A 22,127-nucleotide genomic window follows, 5' to 3' on the forward strand; every position below is an offset into this window, starting at 1 on the left:
TTTTATAAATTAAAACAGGTATATAGGAAACAAAATAAAAATCCATTTAGCTATATAATCGTGCTCAACTTCAGTCGACAGTGCTAATTATAGAAAAGGGGATGCGAATAACAATCTGGCTAACCAGGCCAAGCAATCCTTACAACAAAACTTTAAATTAAAACTTCTTCCAACCTACCGATCTCACTCTCACCGCACCAAACAAGCCCCAAATCAGCGCTTACCACCACCACCTCCAATTTTAGGGCCCTTTGGAGCAGCAGCACCCTTGGGAACGTTACCCTTGCCCTGTGTCTTCTGCACCTTAGCCATCACTTCTGCCTTCTTTGCCTTCTTTTCATCCTTGGTCTTCTTGATTCTTTCCTTAATTTCACTGCATTTTACATCATCTCATCAGCAGGTACAAATTGCAATATATTCCATATAACAGCATAAGCAAAAGGAAAGCACATCATTCAAGAATTATACAACACAATATCCAGGGTGTTCTAATTGCATAAACCGATTACTATTGAGACAAAAACAATTAGGTATAAGGAGCATAATTATCAGGTTAGCAATCACAAGTGCAACAAAAACACACCGAAGAGCAGCCTCCCTGGCAGCATCTCTGACTTCTGCTTTCTCGGTTCTTCTCTTCTGGATAACCTCCAATGTAGCACCCACAATGGACCTAGAGTAGGGCTTTTTGGTGGCACGACGCCTCTTCTTTACAGCCTCTTGAGCAATATCCTGAGCATTAACCCAATTAGTGACTCAAAACAAATAACTCCCAACAAACATAATCCATAGTGGATATTCTTTTCCAGAAAGTGACCAAAACACATATACATAGGCTGGTTGCACCCATGCCTCAAAATAAAGGGACAATTATATTAAAGTGACCCATAATGGTCCTAAAGACCATATATATATTGCATGATTGCTACAAAGTCCATGAAAATTTATGAACGTTTTACCATTCACACATCTATTTGCATGTCTTTCTTCAATTTTTTTGGTTTGTTTTTGGCATTAAACCATTGAAAACATTGTTTACACAAGCATAAACGTCAAATGTAATTCATTTTATTTTTTATTTTTTTACATTTTCACACATGTACAAGGCATTTGTATTAGGTATACAACTATAAACAGCTGGCTATTATGAATATATTTGCATGTTTTTCTTCATTTTTTTTGTTTGTTTGTTTGTTTGTTATATAACTGGAAACATTGTTTGCGCGCATGCATAAATGTCAAATACAATTTTCTATATATTCACACACATACAAGGCACTTGTACTAAATGTATAAGCCATTTGTACTAGCTATACAAGACCTATACTAGTTTGCCTATTGTGAATATATTGGAGCATTTTTACGAATGTTAATAAAAATGTGAAAATGTCTTGTACATTTAGTATAATTGTCATGTGTAAAAATGTGAAGAAAAAAAAATTTTGACATTTGTGCATGTATGAATAAATTTTGGTATGAAAAACAAACACAGAAAAAGAAGAAAAATAAATTCATGATATACAAATTTGCATATGTCTTACACAATTGTTATTTAATTAAATTTCAAAAATGAAAATTTTCAAAATTTGAAAAAAAATAATAATAATCAAACATTAAATTAATGAAAAATAAATTAAGAAATAGTTGCAACTTAAAAAAAATAAAACCTATATGAATATTAAATAGATTTTAAGAAAGAATTTATTTATTATTTTTAAAATTTTCTTGAAATCTTAACATAAAAATTATCATGAGTACTTAAGGATAAATTTTAATATATTAAATAATTGCAGTGCTCACGTGACATCTATTATCTGATTGCACAAACTTCTATCCTTTTAAGTCCAAATATGCATTTTACATGAACCTTAAGCCCATTTGCAGGAAATGGAGATTATCCCTTTTTAAAATTCATATTAGGGATATGTTGGGTATTTTTGGGTGATAAATTGTCCACATAGTAAATTGTTCATATAGCCTTGAGGACAATTTTAAAACTTACTTTATACTTTCAGCCCAATTATGCAAAATAGATAACCTTTGGGGTCATTATCAGATTCGGCTACCCCTTTAATATAATTGCCCCCAAAATAAAAGCGCAATTTCTACAGCACCCAAAAGTAACAAGAAAAGCTAAAATAGTGGTCTGGTAACCATCATTAGTAGCCTATCCAGTAGCTTGTTTGTCAAAAATCCTGTAATCTGAAAATGCACACACACACAGTACCGACATATGCCACATAAAATTGAATACATGGTATTTCAAGTGCTACCTTTTTATGTTGCTTCCTGTACATGGCTGTCCAGGTAAGCTTTGATGGCTTCAGCCGGTTGTGGAAGTACCTCTTGCATTTTGAATTGGCAAATAGAAACACCTAAATATATTGAGAGTAATTTAATGTCAATTAAACAAGTACAAGAGGTCAACCCCTGAGCCCAACCAAGACAATGAAGAAAGAAGATTAACATTCAGTAGAAATTTAGTTGGCTAATAATCTGATACAGAACATAAATTTTAATGAGCTATAAAATTACCTGAGAATCTGAACGAACAAATCTGATTCCTTTCCCAGGGTATATCTTGGCACCACTGAATCGGCAGAGTTCAGTTCTGAGACAATGACACTTAGATATTAATTCCTTGATTTAACATCCAGAATGAAGGTACACACACTAATTCTAAATTAATTTTATTTAAACAAAAGAAAGCATATGGCCTTCAGCACAGAACACAGGAAGGAAAACATATGATTAACTTGGGAGAACATTTTCCAAATTAGTATGAACAATATACAACACAATTCCATGCATGGCACATGAAATTAGAATGATAATAAAAACTAGAAGAAAAAAATACCATACACTTGTGCTGAATATTATATTGCATAAATTATTGTATATCCATGTGTAACCCACACAAGCCCCTAAGCCTGGTAATTGTTCATTTTCATCATCAAGCCAAAAAATAATTTTCATTCATTGTTGATTTGGGTACTGGTGATAATCCATTATTTAAATCAGCGGTTTATTGAAGACCAGCAGGGTGGTGTAGGCCCTTTTTGTGGGAAATTTAGTTTTGTTGTAGGCCCTTTCCCTCTGTTTTCAAAACCGGTTTTTGTAACTATTCCTTCTCAAAAGAAATTTAGACAATTATGTGTGATTTGCCTAAATTTAGGGTTCACAAATCTGCAAATTTTAGGGTTTAATTCCCTATATATATAGAAATTAATGCACTATTTTTTTTCTTTTCAAAAATTCAATTCGTAAATCAACTTGTTCTAAATATATATATATTTTACCCAATAAATGCTAATTTCTACCCTAAAATGTGTGCAAATCAAGCTCTCATGGATTTCGTTAAGACGATAAGAAGACTGGAGAAGAACAAAGACTAAATCAACCATGAGATCTGACAGTTAACGAAATCTATAAACCAATGAGAATATAAAAAAGAAAATAAATCAAGAAGAAGGAAAAAATTAAAAGATCCGGATTTCATAGAACGAAGCATGGGTCAGGTTTAGAGAGAGAAAGATACTTGAGAACCATGGCTGCTGTTGCTGCTGCTGCGCCTCGGAAACCCTAGAAAAGGAAGCCCAAACCCTAACCACACACCCCTCGAGTAAATGAGCGAGGGACTAAATAGCGCTCTGTTTTTACTAGATAACTACGATATTGCCACCAGAACTGTGTGGAAATAGATGGGCCAGACTGGGGTCGGAACGGAACATAAAAGCCCAAATCAAATAGGTTGGTGTACGTGGCCCATCTGGGTTGAAAGCGTTCTAACTTCAGTCCATGTCTCATGGGAAGGAGGAGAGAAAAATCCTAATCTTAATAACATTAGATTTGATTCATTAAAAGACGCGTGGATAGAATTGAAAAGCAAATTATATTATTAAAATATATATATATATATGACTTTTTCATTGTACAAACTACAAACTAACTGGATACAGACATACAGTGACGGTAATGACTTCCTTGACAAGGCATGATTGGTTCCTTTAGAAAGCCACCTTGAAAACCCTTGAAGGAAAGATTAGTGGTGTCAACTCCCATACTTCCCTCTTACGGATATAGTTATATAATTTTTTATTTCATTTTCATTATTTAACTCTGAGCATTCCAAAAATCCCCAATTTTGGTTAAAAACCCTAACCCCAGCATTGTTCTCAATTGGAGGGGAATAATTGAATCTAAAATCTTAGAAATCTGAATCCAACGGAGGGAGGGGGAATCGGTTGATTCGTCAATGGGGGATAAGCAGGAGGAGGATCGGAGCGAGAGTAGTGACTACACATCCGAAGACGAAGGGACCGAGGACTATAGGCGTGGAGGCTACCACGCTGTTCGAATCGGCGACACCTTCAAGAACGGTCGGTACATCGTTCAAACCAAGCTCGGATGGGGCCATTTCTCAACTGTCTGGCTTGCTTGGGACACCTTAAACTCCGTACGCCTCCCGCCATTTCTCTCTTTGTGTGTATTTTACGGATGACAAATAATTATTATTTTCTATGAATGTTGTGATTGGGAGTGATTAATTTTTAACAGCTTTCCAGTGTATTTGAATAATTCTGTGTGTTTGAATGTTAGGAAATGGAGGGAAAATACCAGAGAATACAATGGAATTGTGATTTTGATGTTGTGTTGTTCTGGTTTTTCAGAAATGGCCAAACAATTGTATCCGGCTCAGCTTGGGATACCCAGCACCCCATCCCTTCCTCTCGTTTCCTGTGCATATTGTGATTCGATGTACTTCCCAGAAAAACCCTTTTGCTGGTTTTGTTTGTTTTAGAAAATTTATTGTTATCTGGGTGTTAGATTATTTAGTATGGTCACTTAGGAAACAGAGGAATGTGAAACGAAATGAACTTAACTTTTATGATATGAATGGTTAATTCTGAACAAATGCAAAGCAACACGCTCGCGGTGGCAAAGAGATGTATTAGGTTCCTGGGATACTTCATAATTGTTCAAACAGCTTGCAATTTTTGGTTTTTTTTTTTTTAGAACTAACCTTCAATTTTTGACTTGTTTGTATGAGAAGATTTGAATGAGAAAGCCTGTTAATTGAATTGTTATACCTTTTATTTGACTGCTGATATAATGAAGGAAAAGGGAAAAGAAAGGAGGAGGTTTCATGTTCTATTCCATGTAACAACAGGAAAAAGAAACTTTATTTTATAAATAAAAGAATGAGGAAAAAGAAACTGGAAATCTAAATCTAATTTCTTTTGCTGTCTTTGTTTTTCTTAAGTCTCCATTTGATTCCAGAGGAAATGGAGGCAAACTAATGAGAAGAGAAATATAACAACTCATCTTTGTGCTGCTATGCTGCAAAGAAAATGGAAACTAACTTCACTTTGCTAAATAATTATACAATAAGTTGAGTTATTTTTTGTTTTTTGTTTTTTATTTTTAGTTGAGGTGCTGAAAAATTAAAATTTGTCTTAATTGGCCTCTCTCCTCTCTCTCCCTCCCCCTTTCCCAAAACTTGTGTTATGTAAGCCAAATAGTTTTATTAGGCTCAATTAACATGGGGTTTTTGTTTTCTTAAGTTCTAATACTAAGATTCAAAATCTTAATTTGTATCTTCCTATGTGCTCACGACTAAATGGAGTGTTATTAGGGAATAATGTTTTTTTAATAAATTTCTTTGTATTAAATAATAACATAATTGGCATATGCTGCAGCGGTATGTGGCTCTGAAAGTTCAAAAGAGTGCTCAGCATTACACTGAAGCAGCTATGGATGAGATAACTATATTGCAACAGATTGCGGAAGGAGACCCAGATGATAAGAAATGTGTTGTGAAGCTTTTGGATCATTTTAAGCATTCTGGTCCAAATGGGCAGCATGTTTGCATGGTTTTTGAGTATTTAGGGGATAACCTTTTAACTCTTATCAAGTATACTGATTATCATGGCTTGCCCCTTCACATGGTTAAGGAGATCTGTTTCCATGTTTTAGAGGGTTTGGATTACTTGCATGGACAGCTCTCAATTATACACACGGATTTGAAGCCAGAGAATATTTTGCTGTTATCCATGATAGACCCATCAAAGGATCCGAGAAAGTCAGGTGCAACACTAATTCTTCCATCAAATAAAGACAAGAATGTGTTTGAGTCGGGGGTTGGGAAAGACATTAAGACGTCAAATGGGGATTTGACTAAGAACCAGAAGAAAAAGATTAGAAGAAAGGCTAAGCAAGCAGCTAAAGGTTGTGTGGAGAAGGATGCAGCTGTTGAAGCTGAGCCAGATCCTGAAACATCAGGTGCATTAGAATCATCTCCTAATGTAAAATTAGATTTGGCTTCTGTGGAAGACCAACCCAATAGTTCTGGCAATGGGGACAGATTATTGGATGCTGATGGAAAAAAAGGACCTGGACAAGGAAATCAAGGTCATAGGAGAGGGAGTCATTCCATGAGGCAGAAGCTGTTGGCTTCTGTTGACCTGAAGTGCAAATTGGTTGACTTTGGTAATGCCTGTTGGACATACAAACAGTTCACAAATGATATCCAGACAAGGCAGTATAGGTGCCCAGAGGTTATCCTTGGATCTAAATATTCTACTTCTGCAGATCTTTGGTCCTTTGCTTGCATTTGTTTTGAGCTTGCAACTGGTGATGTTCTCTTCGATCCTCACAGTGGTGACAACTTTGATAGAGATGAGGTATGGATACGTTTTTTTGTTTTTTTTTTGTGAAATTATATTGTTTATGATGCTCGTGTGCTGAATATATCTTGATTCTTTGAAATCGGTCCTTATTTCTCCTTTTGAAAATCTTTAGAGCATGCTAGTAAGAAAAATGAAAATTATTTTTTCCAGAAATGTTTTCCCTTTTTGAACAATAAGCATGTTTTCAGTGTCATTTTAATTTTTCTGTTAAGGGAAAAAAAAACTAAATTAAAATAATAATAAAAAAAGTCTGCATTTCCATTACCAAACAGGCATTTGATTTTTGGGAGTCTTAGGTTTTTGATGGAAGAAAGAGAAGAGGGGGGGGGGGGTTCTTTTCTGAAAATAAAAACTATAAGCATGTTCATTTTTGCATTATTTTCAATTGTTAAAATGCTTGCCTTTTTTTAAATATGCAAAACATAGTTTAATATTTCAGATCATTTTTAAAAACAGTTTCACAACCAATAACTTTTTCAGTGTCATTTTCATTTCTTCTGTTTTGGAAAACAGAAAATTGTTCCAATTTTTGAAGAGAAACATTTTTTTAAAAACGAAAACATCTAAACATGTCCACTTTTGCATCATTTTCAAATTTTGAAGTGCTTGCATTTTTTAAAAACATGGAAGCCATTTTTTGAATGTCCCTAAAAATGGGTCATTTTTTAGGAAAAGTTTCAAAAACAAACACGCTTCAATGTCAATTTAAATAGTTCCCCTCTCTGCTACCAAACCGGCACTGAGTTTTTGGGATACTTTTTGGATGAGGAGGGAGGGAGGAATGCTGGAGTTATTTGATCATGGGAAATAAAAATATGATAAGTGTTCTGGCCAGAAATGATGGGGAAAAGATTAACACCAACTAGGACCCAGATAAGTGAGCATTAAAAATAAACTATCTATCTTGAGTCTCAGAGTTTTACCTCAATCTGGTGTCAAACTGATTATACATGTCCCACGTATGTCTCCGTAGATGGCAGAGCAAAGTTCAAGGCTAACCTGATTAAGTATGTTCATGTATTTTATGCACACATATATATATAAATTGGGCCCTGCACACTGGAAAAACCACTCATTTACTTAACAACCTGAAGGTACTAATAATCAGATAGTCCAAGGTTGACTGAATATGAACTATCTTTGGGTCTGAAATTCCTGTCTGGAACTGACAACTTAGATCTCAAATGTGTCTTAAGAAAGGTGGAGGTTGACAGGTCTGGTTATTTGGTATGTAGTTTCATTTCATGTTCATTATGTTGGCCCATAGATGCCTGTTTGGTGGTTTATGGTTTCTTTTTGTGTTGATTGTTGGAGAAATGACCCACTTTGCCTTCTGAGCGCATGCAAGCCTATGATGATTGTGCATAGAGGTTATATTAGACATGAAGGTTTGTCATAGTTACCTATTAGATAGGCTTCAGTATGGCCATTTGAAGTCTTTACTAGCTTCTCTTATTTGTAAAATAATAGCAAGAGGTAACTGGCTTTCAATTTAAAGTTGTTGTATTCAACAATAGGGTAGCATCAGACATGCATCCCTAATATGGGAAATATTGAAATTATGACTGTTGTTTTTGTTTTTGGAAATTTGCATGGTTTAAAAGAGATTTTTGGAGGATAAAAATAATTTTGTGATATGACGTTCACTAGGTCATTTCTAGGGCTACAACTTGTATCCAATCCAAAGAAGGAATCTTGAATTTGAAATCAGGCGTGGGAATGAGGCCTTCAATAACCAATCGTATGTAAACATGACCAAGCACATACATATGTTAACCATTTTTTATGTTTGGGTAATACAACCATGTGTTAAATGAAAGGTGTTAGTTTTTTTGAGTTGAAAACTACAGAAAATTTTGAATTTCTGAGCAATTACTAAAAGAATTTAATATTTTAGCAGTGATAGGTCTATATTCACCTGTATTTGGTACACAAATAAATAGCACTCCAGTGAATAAAGCAAAATATGAAGCAGAAAACATATCCATCTTGTTAACAATTATAAAATGATTATAAACTGTAATCCCAACAAATATACATGTTTATTGTAAATTTGCTTTATTGGATATACATGTTTTTACTTGTAAAAGGACATATTTATTGTAAATTAAATTTTTATTATGTCTTGAAACTAATTTTAGCTACCACCTTCTGATACATTGTTTTGTAGAACTCACTTTTTAGGCATTCTTGGTCAATTGAGAAAGTAAATTCTTTTTTGTTTCTGTGGATGATCTGTACTTTAGGCTTTTCTATGTTAATTGGGTAATTTCATTTTCTGGAAAAAATTGTGGCATCAAATTTGTGGAATTTCAATGAGATGACAAGTAGCATATGAGATTGTCCATCAGCAACAATTGAGTGAGGAATTCACCATGACCATGCCCTTCTGGTTAAACAAACAAATTCCACCCGGCTTCTTACCTCTCAAACTTATGAAGAATTAGAAGATAAAGAAAGAATAGGAGCTTAGGATATGAATATAGTAGCAACTGCTATGCTTTTCTATGTTCATTGGGTAATTTCATTCTCTGGAAAAAATTGTGGCATCAATTGGAATTTCAATGAGATGACAAGTCGCATATGAGATCGTCCATCAGCAACAATTGAATGAGGAATTCACAATGACCACTGTACCCTTCTGGTTAAACAAACAAATTCCACCCAGCTTCTTACCTCTCAAACTTATGAAGAATTAGAAGACAAAGATTAGGAGATGAGGATATGAATACAGTAGTGATATGACAACAAAAAAGATATAATATATAGCCATTGATTTATATATGAACCATGACAAACATAAAGGGCCTGTTTGGGAACATTTTCGAAAACAATTCTCAAAAAACAATTTTTGAGAATAGTTTTCAAAAACAGTTTTATGATGTTTTCTGGAACAAAAATATATTTGGGAACTTAGAATGTTCTCAACGTGTTTTCTGTGTTTCCAAATATTTCTTAAAAATAACTTTTATTTGTAATGATTTATTTTTAATTATTTTCTATGTCTGTACAATTATTTTTTAAAACATCCCATAGAAAACAAGTGAAATTAAGTGAAAACAATTCAAATATATTCTAAAAAAAAATCCTGTTTTCAAAAAATTGTTAAACTTGTTTTTGAGTCTACAAAACAGTTCCCAATCAATCTCAAAGTTTTTGGTTATTGTATAGAAAGCCAAGATGGCCTCATTTTTCTTCGAGCCAACCATGGGACATTTAGTACGAACATTTTAGGATGTTTGTGTTTTCTCTGGATCAGAAATTTTAGAATGTTCCCTTGTCTCTGACTTTTGCTAAGGTTCTAGTTTGTGGGTCTCCTTGTGCATGATTATATGGTTTAGAACGTTCCTTTTAGAGTCTTACCCTTCTATGCATTTCTGCAGCATTATATTCCACATATAACCTACATTCCATGGTTTTCTGATCTATCTATGAATCAGTGTGGAGGAATGCAGAATGCTTCTTTCTGCTTCTCTCTGCAGTTGTAAAATTGCAAACAACTCTTTATCTTTACATCACTAAAGAAATAGACAATTTTACTTAAGATATTATGTCAATCCATCCCCTATTCTTATTATCCACCAATTTGCTTGAAAAAGAAGTAATTAATAAACATGAGACAGAAATGAAAGGGAAGAAATCGCATGGGGGTAGACTATAAAAAGTAAGAAATGATATTAGGTAAGTAGCATGTGCAATCTTCAAGAAGTAAGAAATGACATGAGTTGTAAGGGTGAGCAGCATGTGATGCTATCTGGATCACATGTTCAAGTCAATAATGAGGTGTAAACGGACTTTTTACTTGCTTACTCATGTTTTAGGCATATCTGGCTGATACCAACTTTTATTTCCTGTTTGCAGGACCATTTAGCACTGATGATGGAGCTCCTTGGAATGATGCCCCGCAAGGTAAGCTGATCATCCTTGCTACTACTAAAGAAATTCTCTTAATTATGCATGGGTGCTAATGTCTAAACTTTTAATATGCTGATTATCCTCAGATTGCCTTAGGTGGTCAATATTCCCGGGAGTTCTTCAACAGATATGGTGATTTGAGGCACATCCGCCGGTTGCGTTTCTGGCCCATGAATAAGGTTCTTGTAGAGAAGTATGAGTTCAGTGAGAAGGATGCAAATGATATGGCCGACTTCCTGGTTCCCATACTTGATTTTGTTCCTGAGAAGCGGCCAACTGCAGCACAGTGCCTTCTTCATCCATGGATCAGTGCGGGCCCTCTTCTTTTAGAGCCTTCCATGCCTTCTGTAAAAATTCAAGCAGGGGAGAGTGTCATTTGTGAGAAAAAGAAGAGGGAGAAGGATGAGAGGGAGGCAATGGAGATTGGAATGGGGAACATTGCCATCAGCGCAGATTCTAAACCAGTTGAAGATCCTCAATCAAGTAGTAAACCCTCTTCTAAGGCATCAACTAGTGCGCCTAGGTAGCCTTCTGGCCATTTGTTTCTTTATATGCAACCTGCCCCCTGGCTTTCTCCCATTTGATGTTCCATATTGCTTGGTGGATGGGGAGTTGGAATGGATATCTTTATTTACTAACGTGGGTGAAAGCTTGAGCGAAATAGCAGCTTAAACCAGTTGGACAGTTGGATTGTGGGAGAGGGAGAATACCGTGACAACCTTTACTAGAGCACACAAAAGGTCGGATGTGACTTGGGTATAACTAGGCCTTGTTGGGGAACTTTATTATTTTAAAGCTATCCGACTACTCATCCCATTCCTGAAACTCAAACTATAATATACATATGATTTAATGTTCTACATCTCCCCCTAAGCTGTTGCTTTTGGATTTCTTATTTTCGTGGGAGGGCTTTAAAATATTTCATGTTTTCAGGGTCGTTCTCTGCACATCTCCAGGCATTTGGAAATTGTTTCACCCCTCATCCCCTCACATTGTTTCACTTCTGATTTAAAGTGAAGTGTTTCAGTCAATGGCCAGAATGAAATATAGCAGTTGACTTTCGGATTCATTTAATACTGATCAAAACCCGATTACTGTCATGATACATCATTCTTGGGGAGGGGTCCATTCAGGGTCGAAGTAAAACAGGAGAGGTTTACAAATAACACATAAGAATAAAATTATAAGGGTTATTATGGACAATTGTCAATTGAGCAACATGGCCTTTTAGAAACTCAAAAACAATTTAAACTTTTCCATGCCAAACATAATTGTTGTAGCAAGACGAGCAACAAAAATTTGTGATTAAGGTTGATCGTGAAATGTTTTAGTTTTTGCGTACTTTTAGATTCCATGGCCCATGATTTTTCATTTTTCTATGGGAGGCAAAGACTGAGACTGGTTCAAAAGTTGGGTCCGGAGATGGTGAGCACACAAATGTGAATAGTGAAGACACATTTCCTTCACTGATGTATATAGTGGTATGATAAAAGAAGATATGATGCTTCTATTTTCTTGCATCATCCACTCTCTCAGTGTTCGACGTCACGCCCTTGCAGCTGTACTGGATGCTTGTGAATGAAGGATCTTATTTTGAATGTTTTGTAAGCAATTCATAATGCATATAAACAATCCATTCATATGTAACTTATGCCATACTTACCTCCAGCCATTGTTGGGTTGCAAGTCTTTGGTTTCCAAAACTCTATCTCTCCTTATGGATGGTGTAGTTTCTGAAGATTTTCAGCAGCATGAGAGAGGAGCTCGGGATCAAGACCGATATATAATACAAAGAAAACGTGGCTTCCCATCAAAGCCACGTTTCTCTGATATGCCACACGATGAGCAGTTGATAGAAACGTGCTCCTTAACAGTAGCTACATGATGAAGGACGTGGCCAAGTGTTGGACCACTTCAGGGCAGCGGAACATGGGTAGTGAACGTCGGTTATTTGATAACATTCTCCCACTTGGTCCACACTTTTAACCTCATGTCCTATCTTAGATCATCATTTTTCCACATTAAGTAACAAATACATGAATCATGGCGATAAGTCCTCTATATAATGAGTGTTATCTTCCATGTATTACATTGTATTCATTTCTTAACATTTAACTTTATGTGACAATATTACTTAATGAATAAACCCTATGTTCATTCTTGGTCCAATGAAGTTGAATTTTCTCAAAATTAAATAAAGGTGCACATCAATATGAGAAAACATCATAATAAGAGTTTGTACAATAAAACTACATAAGGGAACTAAGTCCCATGTTCATTACATGATCCTTGAATTTCAACGGTGGCATGCCCTTAGTCGAAGGATCAGCAATCATCAATTCAGTGCTAATGTGCTCTGATACCAAATGTAAGCAATTCATAATGCATATAAACAATCCATTCATATGTAACTTATGCCATACTTACCTCCAACCATTGTTGGGTTGCAAGTCTTTGGTTTCCAAAACTCTATCTCTCCTTATGGATGATGTAGTTTCTGAAGATTTTCAGCAACATGAGAGAGGAGCTTGGGACCAAGACCGATATATAATACAAAGAAAACATGGCTTCCCATCAAAGCCACGTTTCTCTGATATGCCACACGATGAGGAGTTGATAGAAACGTGCTCCTTAACAGTAGCTACATGATAAAAGACGTGGCCAAGTGTTGGACCACTTTAGGGCAGCGGAACGTGGGTGGTGAACGTCGGTTATTTGATAACATGTTTTTCTTTTGAATTTTCAAAACAATAAAAAGGGAAAGGCAACCAGGCAACAAGACAAGGATTTCATTTAACTTTTCTGGGGAAAGTAACTTTACAGTGCATAAAGCAGTAAACAACAACCGAGAAAATGACAAAATAAATAAATAAAGTTTCCCACTACTATCATGCCTGAAAACCCCTTTCATATTTTACGGGGTCTCTCAACCACGACACGAGAGTCGAGACAGGTTCATCAGAAAGGGATGATTAAAATTTTATTCATGTGTTTTTGAGGTTTTATATCACCCTTTCTGGGATTGGGTTTAATTATTAATCTGCAAAACCTTTATAGGTTGAACCTGATGATTATTCATCTGTTATTACTTATTAGCTTTAGAACTCAGTTCATGGAATATACCTTTCCTAATTATTAAAAGGCAGACTTCCAAAAAATGATGAAGGGGAGACAAAATGATAATGAATAAGCACAAGTACGGCAACATCATATTTGAAAATGAAAGGCGGCCGTCTTCCACATCCAGAAAAAGACACCCTTTGCAGATGCGTTTGTGTGAAGCCATAGGAAATGGCTTTTAACGGTCCCCATCCCATTTTCTGCAAGGTCGCCCAACAACCACGTAATCTTACGATAATTTTGCTTGGAAAATGACACATGCCAAAAAATTTACTTCTAACTCTCATGGCCTGCGGATTCCAAATTTATATCAGTCATTTATTTTTGGCACATGTCTCTTGATTAATTCATCTTCTGGATGGTGTCCTTTTCGAAGATTTAGAACACGAGCACTCTTTTGTATCTTGCATTTTGATATATTTGTTTGTGCATTTTTAGGGTAAAATCCTAGATTACCCAATTGGTGGCCCAAGAAGCAAATTTAGAAGTTGGCACTTCCAGGAGAGAGAAATGGAGGATAAGAACAAGGACGCGTGTAAATAACGATGGTATATTGAGATGGATTGAAACAAGAGACTTCCAAATGAGAATGATAGAACACATGGCGGACCTAGTTGCGTATTGCACGCAAACAAAGTCGCAAAAGGGTCCATGTGGGGGGCTCTTTGCCTTTTTCTGTGCAGTTCCTTTCTAAATTCAAGCCCTCATGTGAAGCACACGCACCAATAAACAGATCTTCAAAGCATTTTTGCCAACTGACCTTTGTCATATTCACCCAAATCTTCAAAGGGATAGACATGAACCTTCCTTTGGTTCAAAAAATGGCAGCCTCATATTATTTATTACAGAACATCCAAACCTCTGATGTTGCCCCGACACTACCAGTTGGAATTGGACTCACACATGGTCCCTGTTTTTTCTCTTGCTATGATATCTTTATAGATTTCTTGTGTTCTGATGATGAATATTTGACTTGGGCTGAGTTTTTAGTCAATTAGTTAACTCAATTGTTTGGGTTTAATTTCCAGACTTTTCCAGAGGAGGGTGACTTTTTTTTGAACAAATGGTCCGTCAAAAAGTGGAAAGCATTGGGCAGTGGTTTATTCTTTAGCTCCTGAAAGGTTGTAAAAGGTGGTGTGGAGGTCTTAAATGGGAATATCTTTGAATCCATGGCAGTTCTTAAAGATTAAGATTCGCCTGGGAAGGGTGAAAGGTGATGGATTTGGTATATACGCAGTTGCTTTTGGGAATAATCCCTCTTAATGGTTCCAACTTAAAGAATATAGGACCACAGCCATCACCATGGCCACCTCTTTGCTGTTACTGTCGTGGTTTGTGGTGAATGTTCGAGGTCTCCAGGATCCATTATTGATTTTGTATGATAATGGCCCGCCAAAGGTTAGCTTTGAGATCATCTTTTTCTCTAATAAATCCGGTGGCTCTTTCTATTCAAGGTTGCATTCTGCATAAACCATATGACACCCATGTCATCTGTTGAATGTGGAATGGTAGACCTACCATGTTGATAGAAACATCCAGTTTCATTGTTTCAACTCCAAGAGGAGAATCCAATTCCAATTGGGCGAATGATGGGGGTTTAAGGCAACAAAGAGAAGACGCCAGTTTTCTGATCATTTCTGATCATTCAAGTCCTTCATTGCTTATTAAACACAATAAATAATTTTTTGTTCACAATGACCTAGAATAGAGAACTGGAGCCGGTGGTGTTAGCCAGTAGCTAACCCTCAACACAGCCAAATCCAGAGATAAGCATAAAGAACAGTTTTTTATTGCGGGGTTGGTCAATTAGGCATTGGCCAACAAACTCCATTGCTTTTCCTATGATATATTCATGCTTCCCTTTGATTTCCAGTGCATTTCCCTCCTTGAGCTTCCACCTTTTTCTTCATTGCAAGAAATCATTGGCTGTCACAGAATGATAAGAACCCCATGAATTCATGATTGTGTATCATAGTGATGCTCTCTTTGGTCCCAACAACTCCTGAGAAAGAATTACAGAAACAGAAAGCTTGCCCGTCAGCCAGCCTATAACACAAGTCAGAGGATTCTACCATTCATGTAAACCCAACCAGTTAAAAACTAGTTTTTCAAAGCAGAAACAGATTAAGCTTAGGAATTACCCATTGTGAGAGCACTGGCAAATATCACACCGGATAGGATGAATATGATAATTGAAGCTCTCCTTAGAAATGCAACCAGTTTTCTTATAAATAACTGTCCCCAAAAGCCAGCCACAACAGACACTGATATGAGGTACAAAGCTGCAAAAGAACATGATCTATGCTATTAAGAGAGTCAATGTTTTACATCAAAGATACTTTGAAAATAAGGATTGCCGAGTTTAATTTTAATTTGAAACTAAATATATTTTCTGATTCTACCTCACTTCTAGAGGTTATGTTTAAAATTTTTTTGCTTCTATGTCACTAAGATAAATCTCGTTTCAATGAAAACACGCCCAATTTGAAGCCGTTTATGAAAAATTCTGAAAATCAAAGCCCTGGAGATGGATAAGAGAACTACCATATGGAATGGGAAACCTCTTGAGGAGGTAGAACTCCACAACAGATAAGGATGATGAGAACATCATCACAAAAGTTGCTGTCGCGCTTGCAACCTGTGAAAGCCAACAGTTATTCATTCCTTTATAATATCGTAAGTGTTTTAGCGGAGAATGACAAAGAAAGTAGTAAATTCTGATTCTTATAACAGGTAATCTAAGTTCAGGTACAAAGGTTGGACAGGCCATTGCAATTAGAGATACCCATCAAAGTCACATACCTGGGGGATGACACCAATCTCAAGGAGGAGTGGACCCAGTATGAATCCACCACCCGAACCCAACAGACCTCCAACAGTGCCCCCCAAGATGCCACAGAGAGCACAGAATGCAAGGTTCAGTCCTGTCCATTCAATATTAGCCTCGCAAACTGCTTCTGTGTTCCCTGAGATAATCCTCTTCTTGTATTCTTTGTGTAGTTTAACTGCTTCATAACCAAACACTACAACTGCTACAGGAAACTGAAACAGAAAAAAAAGTTACTGAGATTTAGCCCTCAAAAAACAGTGATAAAGATAGTGCTTAACAAGCAGATGTACAAAACCTGTAGTAAGAAGAGCACCCAATACCATGCACTGCAAACTGTTGAATCATTCTGCCAAAAAAAAAAAAAAAAGAGGAACATGAAAAAAGCAACCTAAGAGAGAAGTTGAAGAAAAGAAGCCTAAGACACAGATTACTTGCCTTGAAGATCTGAAGAAGTAGGAAAATAACCCATACAGTTACTAGCACCAGAATTCGTTTCCACCTCAGATTGGAGCATAATATTTGCTGACTCGCCAACAGATAAATGACAAACAACTTATTAGTTTCGAAGAATCTGAGAGCATTGCAACCTGGAGAGGTTTGAGGTTGAGTCACTTACAATCCATGATTTTTCCTCGTTGGGAATCAAAGGATCATACTCTGCATCGATTAGAACTGCAACACAGAACATTCAGAATTCATTTTAGAAAAAATGAAGGTTTTCTGGAACAAATTTTCTGGTAATACAAAAATTGAAATTTTCCGTGGCTATTTTAGCCACTACCATGGTTGATGGTGTAAGACCAGTCTAAGATTTCAGGAAATGTTGCCTATCAAATTTACTATGCCATTTTCCTGTTTGTCAAACAGGACATGACCGGACAATTCCATTTTTTTTCGGATTCCATAATGTCTTTTACTTAGTGTTTGTGACTTACGCTCGCCATGAGAGTTGACCATGGTTCGTCTTTGCTCCTCCAACTCTTTCTGCAATTTTACAAAATTGCAGACATTAGAACCAGTGAAGTGTTTCTTACTTTACACGCAGACCACCACTTCATTTGCAGTTAACTAACCTTAAAAAGTGTCTCTTCATTCCACATCTGGACTGCCTTAAAGAAAGACCTCGTTGAAGTCCCTGATCCAGAGTCATAAATTATTCAATAAATTTGAAAGAATCATCTTGACAGAGATTATCGTAACATATACTGATGACAAATGATCTGGGGATCTACCGATTGATAAAAAAAAAAAAAGTTAACATTGGAATAAAGGGATGAGAATTTGACACACCCATGAACAGAATGATGATGAGGATGGTTATAAGCCAGTAAGGGAAGACAACACTGAGAGCTACTCCAACAGTGATCCCAAGCATGAGCATGGGCTGGAACAGAAGGGCCAAGTCGTAGTCTATGATGGGTGCTTCCTTGGTTGGATGATTTACTCTTAGATTATACCAGACTGACGATGTCGATGCCCCCATTATCATACCTGCAATCATATCACACTCCAATCTTTGACTACAAATCTTTGAATTTTCAACTATGCCCTTTTAAAGCCATTTTACTGCGTCTAAGAAGTTTGAAAAAGATCTGGACTGGGAAAAAAAATACAGCAGAAGCCTTTACTGGAAACAAAATCAGAGTTGATTTTTTTTTCTTTCAATTTTTGTGAATCCAGAATGTTTTAATATGTGTTATTAATTTGGTTAAAAATAAATAAATGAACTGATATTAGATTCAAATTTGGGAAAGAAAATCTGGCTTTTGAATTGCAGAAAGTGAGATAAAAAGATCAAATAAAGAAGATTTACATTTAGAAAGTGCAGCAGCAGATTTGGTATCGAACCCAACAATCAAGGTAAGCATAGGAACAAAAATGCCTCCTCCTCCGACTCCACCAACCGTTCCAAATGCTGAACCCAAAAACCCAATCACAGTTGCCAATACAATTCTCCAACTAAACTTCAACTCCTATACAAAAAACACACAAACCAAGTAAGCACACACCAGTGACAATAAATGGTGGAGATAGGGGAGAGAGACTTACCGGCCAAACTTTTTCGCTGCTGGATGATACCGATGGAAATGGGTTCTGCAAAAGCGTGGTGTTAAGAGAAGACAGATTCGATGGTGGGTATGTGTGATTGCCATTTGGGTCGGTGAAGAAGAACACTGAGAGAACAGCCACAGAGAAACCTGACAGCAGATATAGCACCAATCCCCTTGTGGCCATGGGTTTCTTGCTCTGACTTTGAGACTCCTGTGTTGATTCTGCCTCGAACCAAAATACACAATAATATATAGGAGAGAGAGAGAGAGGGAGACTTGTTTTGTACTGCAGAGCCTGAGACCTCACATGCGCTTAATAGGCATACGTTGGGCAGATGCTTCTAAGCGGCTTCCGAAAAGAAATATATATCATGAAATGTGGCAAAACCAGATTGGTGAAGCCCTGGACCAAACCCAAAGCCTCCAGTCTACAGGTGGCCTGTTTTTCCTGGAAAAAATAATTACAAGGACTCAGAGGTAAAGGGTTGAAGACCTGTTCAGCGCAACGAAGAAAATATGTTGAATTTGAAAGTTATGCAATTTGAATTGAATACGTTGCTGGATAAAAATGTCAATAGACTAAAGGATAATTACCTTTTCGTGTCAGCCTCCAACTTTATATATAGATGTAGTCATATAGCCTTAAAAAGGGGGCGCTCTGCGCTCTAAAATGGAATGCTTATTGCCATTCTATCTTTTTTATCCATGAATTTTAAGCGAAGGATGCGCTTAAAGCAGTGATAGGAGGTAATAACAAAAATGGGAAAAAATGATTAATAACATTGAATGTAAATTAATTTAGGTCTTATTAGGGAATTTTAAAAAATTATTTTAATTTTTATGGGTCAGGAGATTGAAATCGGACATAACTTATTTTCAAAATTTTCAAATCAAACGGACTCTTATAAAGTTGATAAAAATCCAATCAATTCTGATTGATTTACATTGGTTTTATCAGTTTAGGCGAGGGTTTCCTTTGTCTGTTCCTGCCCAATCCTTTTTTGATTTTGATTTTGCTTTTCTAAAATGTGGCCAACAAGTTTGGGACTGGCTGAACGGAAATGACAAGTGCCTAGCTCAGAATCCAATATGACATAATGGACAGCTGATGGATCATGGAAGATGGAACAACCAAAAATTGAAAGGCTTCTCGCATAGGACGGTCTAGTGTGTACACAACGAAAAAAATCAATAACAAACATTCATTGCCTTTTCTTTAAGGGGGAAAGTACCAAAGGAAATGACTGCTTGTTAAGCTAAGTTAATACCCCACCAAACTGAACAGCTCTCACGAACAATACCATTCCTTCTAAACCAAGGCCTAAATCCCCAGACGTGGTAGAGTAACAAGTGTGCATAAACCAATCCTATGAGGTTTGGATCAAACCCAGCATAAAATTCTTCTGTTTCATTACTTGTGGCAGAATATTATTACTTCTGGGTAATATTCTGTCTAATTCGACTACAGTTGATTTAAAAAGACAAAAATCTAATTGCCTTAGCACCTTGTAGAAAGGAAGGACGAGTTGATATGTAGAGAAATAAATATGTCATGTCACGGTGGTCCTGCATCCTGATTTATTCAGCCGAAGTCTGAAGATGAGAATTCATACATGTGGTGGAAAGTGGACCACATACCATGACCTTGTGCTTGGGTGAAGACTGAAAAGGATTCATGTGTATGTTTGTGCGCCTATCTCAAGGTTTACATTCGGAGTAAAATCTTCCAACATGGCCTTAAACCTAACAAATTTAAAAAGGGACCTAAGCCAGGCAGATTTCTCCTCCAAGTGAGCCATTGGTAGATCAAATCTGAATGCTTCATCATATCAGTCTCTCTCTCACCTAACATTCTGATGAAGCTTTTCATTTTTAAAAAGAACTCCACCTTTCCCACATTATGATTTATGGCACATAATTGAAGTACGAAAAAGTACGGAATGAATTATTAAAAACTACAGATCCGAAAATAGTTATAAATTTTTGGTATGAACAAAGACGACACTGATAATTTCACATGGCTTGCCGCAGCGCCGATTGTAATTTATATCGTCAAACAAAGTGTGAAAACTGTTGACAATCGCCATTGTTAAAGAACTCCAAGACTCAAAATGTGGAAACAAAAAAAATAAAAATTGGTGGCCCACTTCACAATGAAGGCCGATCAACCAAACAGTGAATTTGAGATCTATGGGGCTTGTTTTGACTTTGAAGACTGTGAGATTGACCATGTCAATGCCGTGCGTCAGATTACAGAAGCCTTTTTTCTTTTTTTTGTTTCAAAAAATATATATATACAAAATGCAACGCAATATAATACTCAAGAAAAGTAACGGAAATTTCTACCGACGGAATAAAGAGAAATTTTTATTGAGAATGCTTGGCTGAAGAAAGAATCAAAGAAAGGAGACGATTGTAATTTAGATTGATATTGTTTTGACGAGAAGAAAACAAAATTGAGAATGCAAGCAAAATGCTAAAATCGATAAAGAATCTCACACAGAGGAAATATATGCGTATGTAGATGAAATTGGGAACAATATACGCACCTGTATTTGAATTCACGGTGCCGTTCCTTTGTTTTCTCGAGTAAATAGTTTTCTCAGGAAAGTTGGAAGAGAAATAGGAGAGAAGGAGAGAATGTGGAGAGAATTGGGGGATATTGGCGGTTATAAATAGAACGCTGAGGTTTAGGATAGAATCGCCGATGAAATATTATCCATCTTTGATAAATGTCCCTTCTAGTAACCCTATGCGTAGAAGAAAGAGGCTGTAGTGATCAATAGGTAGCGACAGCCGATTGGTGCTGGGAGAAGTAATAACCAATATGGTAGCCGTCACACTTGTTTCATGTATCGAGACAAAAATAAAAAATAAAAAATCGGCAACTTTTATTAAAAAATCGCCAACTGCTCCTAGTCCTTGCTACCCATCCAATGACCCTAATTGACATTTGATCCAACCAATATTTTAGCATCTTAGACGTTAGGTTTTAAGATTGACTTGTTTAATAATTTTCTTAAAAAATAAATTTTATGTTTAAAATACTTATAAATGAGGTGTTAATTTACGAAATTTGAAAAATATAGTTACAATAAACTCGTATTTGTTTTTTCCATTTAATTTGACTTAAATTTAAATACGATTTATTATTTTTATTAAACACAATCACTTTTAAAAGTGTTTAAAAAAAGTAAAATATTAAAAAAAATCACTACTTCCCATTTTAAAAAATATTTTTTAAATTATACTTTTTCTAGAACATGGAAGTTATTAATGATTTCCATTTTTAAAAACATAAATTTAACAATATATTTTCCTTACCTCTTTTATTACCCTCTCTTTTACAACTCACTCATAATAATTAATGCATATTATAAAGGGATAATTTTGGTCTATATAACTTACATAATTAATAAAAATAATATAAGATGTTAAGGGACCAATATACCTTTCAAATTTCCATATATTACCTTTTAAGGATAGATGAAGTAAAATATCCAATGAACTTTCATATAAATT

General features: G+C 35.9%; 3 protein-coding genes across 4 annotated transcripts; 1 reads left to right on the forward strand and 2 right to left on the reverse strand.

Moving 5' to 3' along the window:
- Positions 1 to 23: 23 nt before the first annotated feature.
- On the reverse strand, positions 24 to 3,907 carry LOC100245887 (large ribosomal subunit protein eL24). The gene is made up of 5 exons (XM_010655720.3): positions 3,539 to 3,907; positions 2,536 to 2,611; positions 2,274 to 2,375; positions 584 to 732; positions 24 to 373 (listed from the first exon to the last, which is right to left on the reverse strand). The coding sequence occupies exons 1-5, from the start codon at positions 3,547 to 3,549 to the stop codon at positions 214 to 216; spliced, it is 498 nt and encodes a 165-aa protein (XP_010654022.1). The 5' UTR covers positions 3,550 to 3,907; the 3' UTR covers positions 24 to 213.
- A 348-nt stretch (positions 3,908 to 4,255) lies between these two features.
- On the forward strand, positions 4,256 to 11,464 carry LOC100254468 (uncharacterized). Of its 2 annotated transcripts, none has more exons than XM_002277833.4 (4): positions 4,256 to 4,456; positions 5,700 to 6,683; positions 10,551 to 10,598; positions 10,691 to 11,464. In XM_002277833.4, the coding sequence occupies exons 1-4, from the start codon at positions 4,256 to 4,258 to the stop codon at positions 11,129 to 11,131; spliced, it is 1,674 nt and encodes a 557-aa protein (XP_002277869.1). In that variant the 3' UTR covers positions 11,132 to 11,464. The 2 variants fall into 2 exon arrangements, with proteins under 2 accessions (XP_002277869.1, XP_059595182.1); XM_059739199.1 differs by lacking the exon at positions 4,256 to 4,456 and adding an exon at positions 4,668 to 4,758.
- Positions 11,465 to 15,358: 3,894 nt separating this feature from the next.
- Positions 15,359 to 19,045, reverse strand: LOC100240792 (sulfite exporter TauE/SafE family protein 4). The gene is made up of 12 exons (XM_002283952.5): positions 18,604 to 19,045; positions 18,368 to 18,527; positions 17,845 to 18,045; positions 17,628 to 17,689; positions 17,490 to 17,538; positions 17,171 to 17,226; positions 16,990 to 17,076; positions 16,850 to 16,900; positions 16,527 to 16,766; positions 16,269 to 16,362; positions 15,866 to 16,006; positions 15,359 to 15,726 (listed from the first exon to the last, which is right to left on the reverse strand). The coding sequence occupies exons 1-12, from the start codon at positions 18,787 to 18,789 to the stop codon at positions 15,644 to 15,646; spliced, it is 1,410 nt and encodes a 469-aa protein (XP_002283988.1). The 5' UTR covers positions 18,790 to 19,045; the 3' UTR covers positions 15,359 to 15,643.
- Between the last annotated feature and the right edge of the window lie 3,082 nt (positions 19,046 to 22,127).

This window comes from Vitis vinifera, chromosome 8, assembly GCF_030704535.1.
Source record: "Vitis vinifera cultivar Pinot Noir 40024 chromosome 8, ASM3070453v1".
Classification (NCBI taxonomy): domain Eukaryota; kingdom Viridiplantae; phylum Streptophyta; class Magnoliopsida; order Vitales; family Vitaceae; genus Vitis; species Vitis vinifera.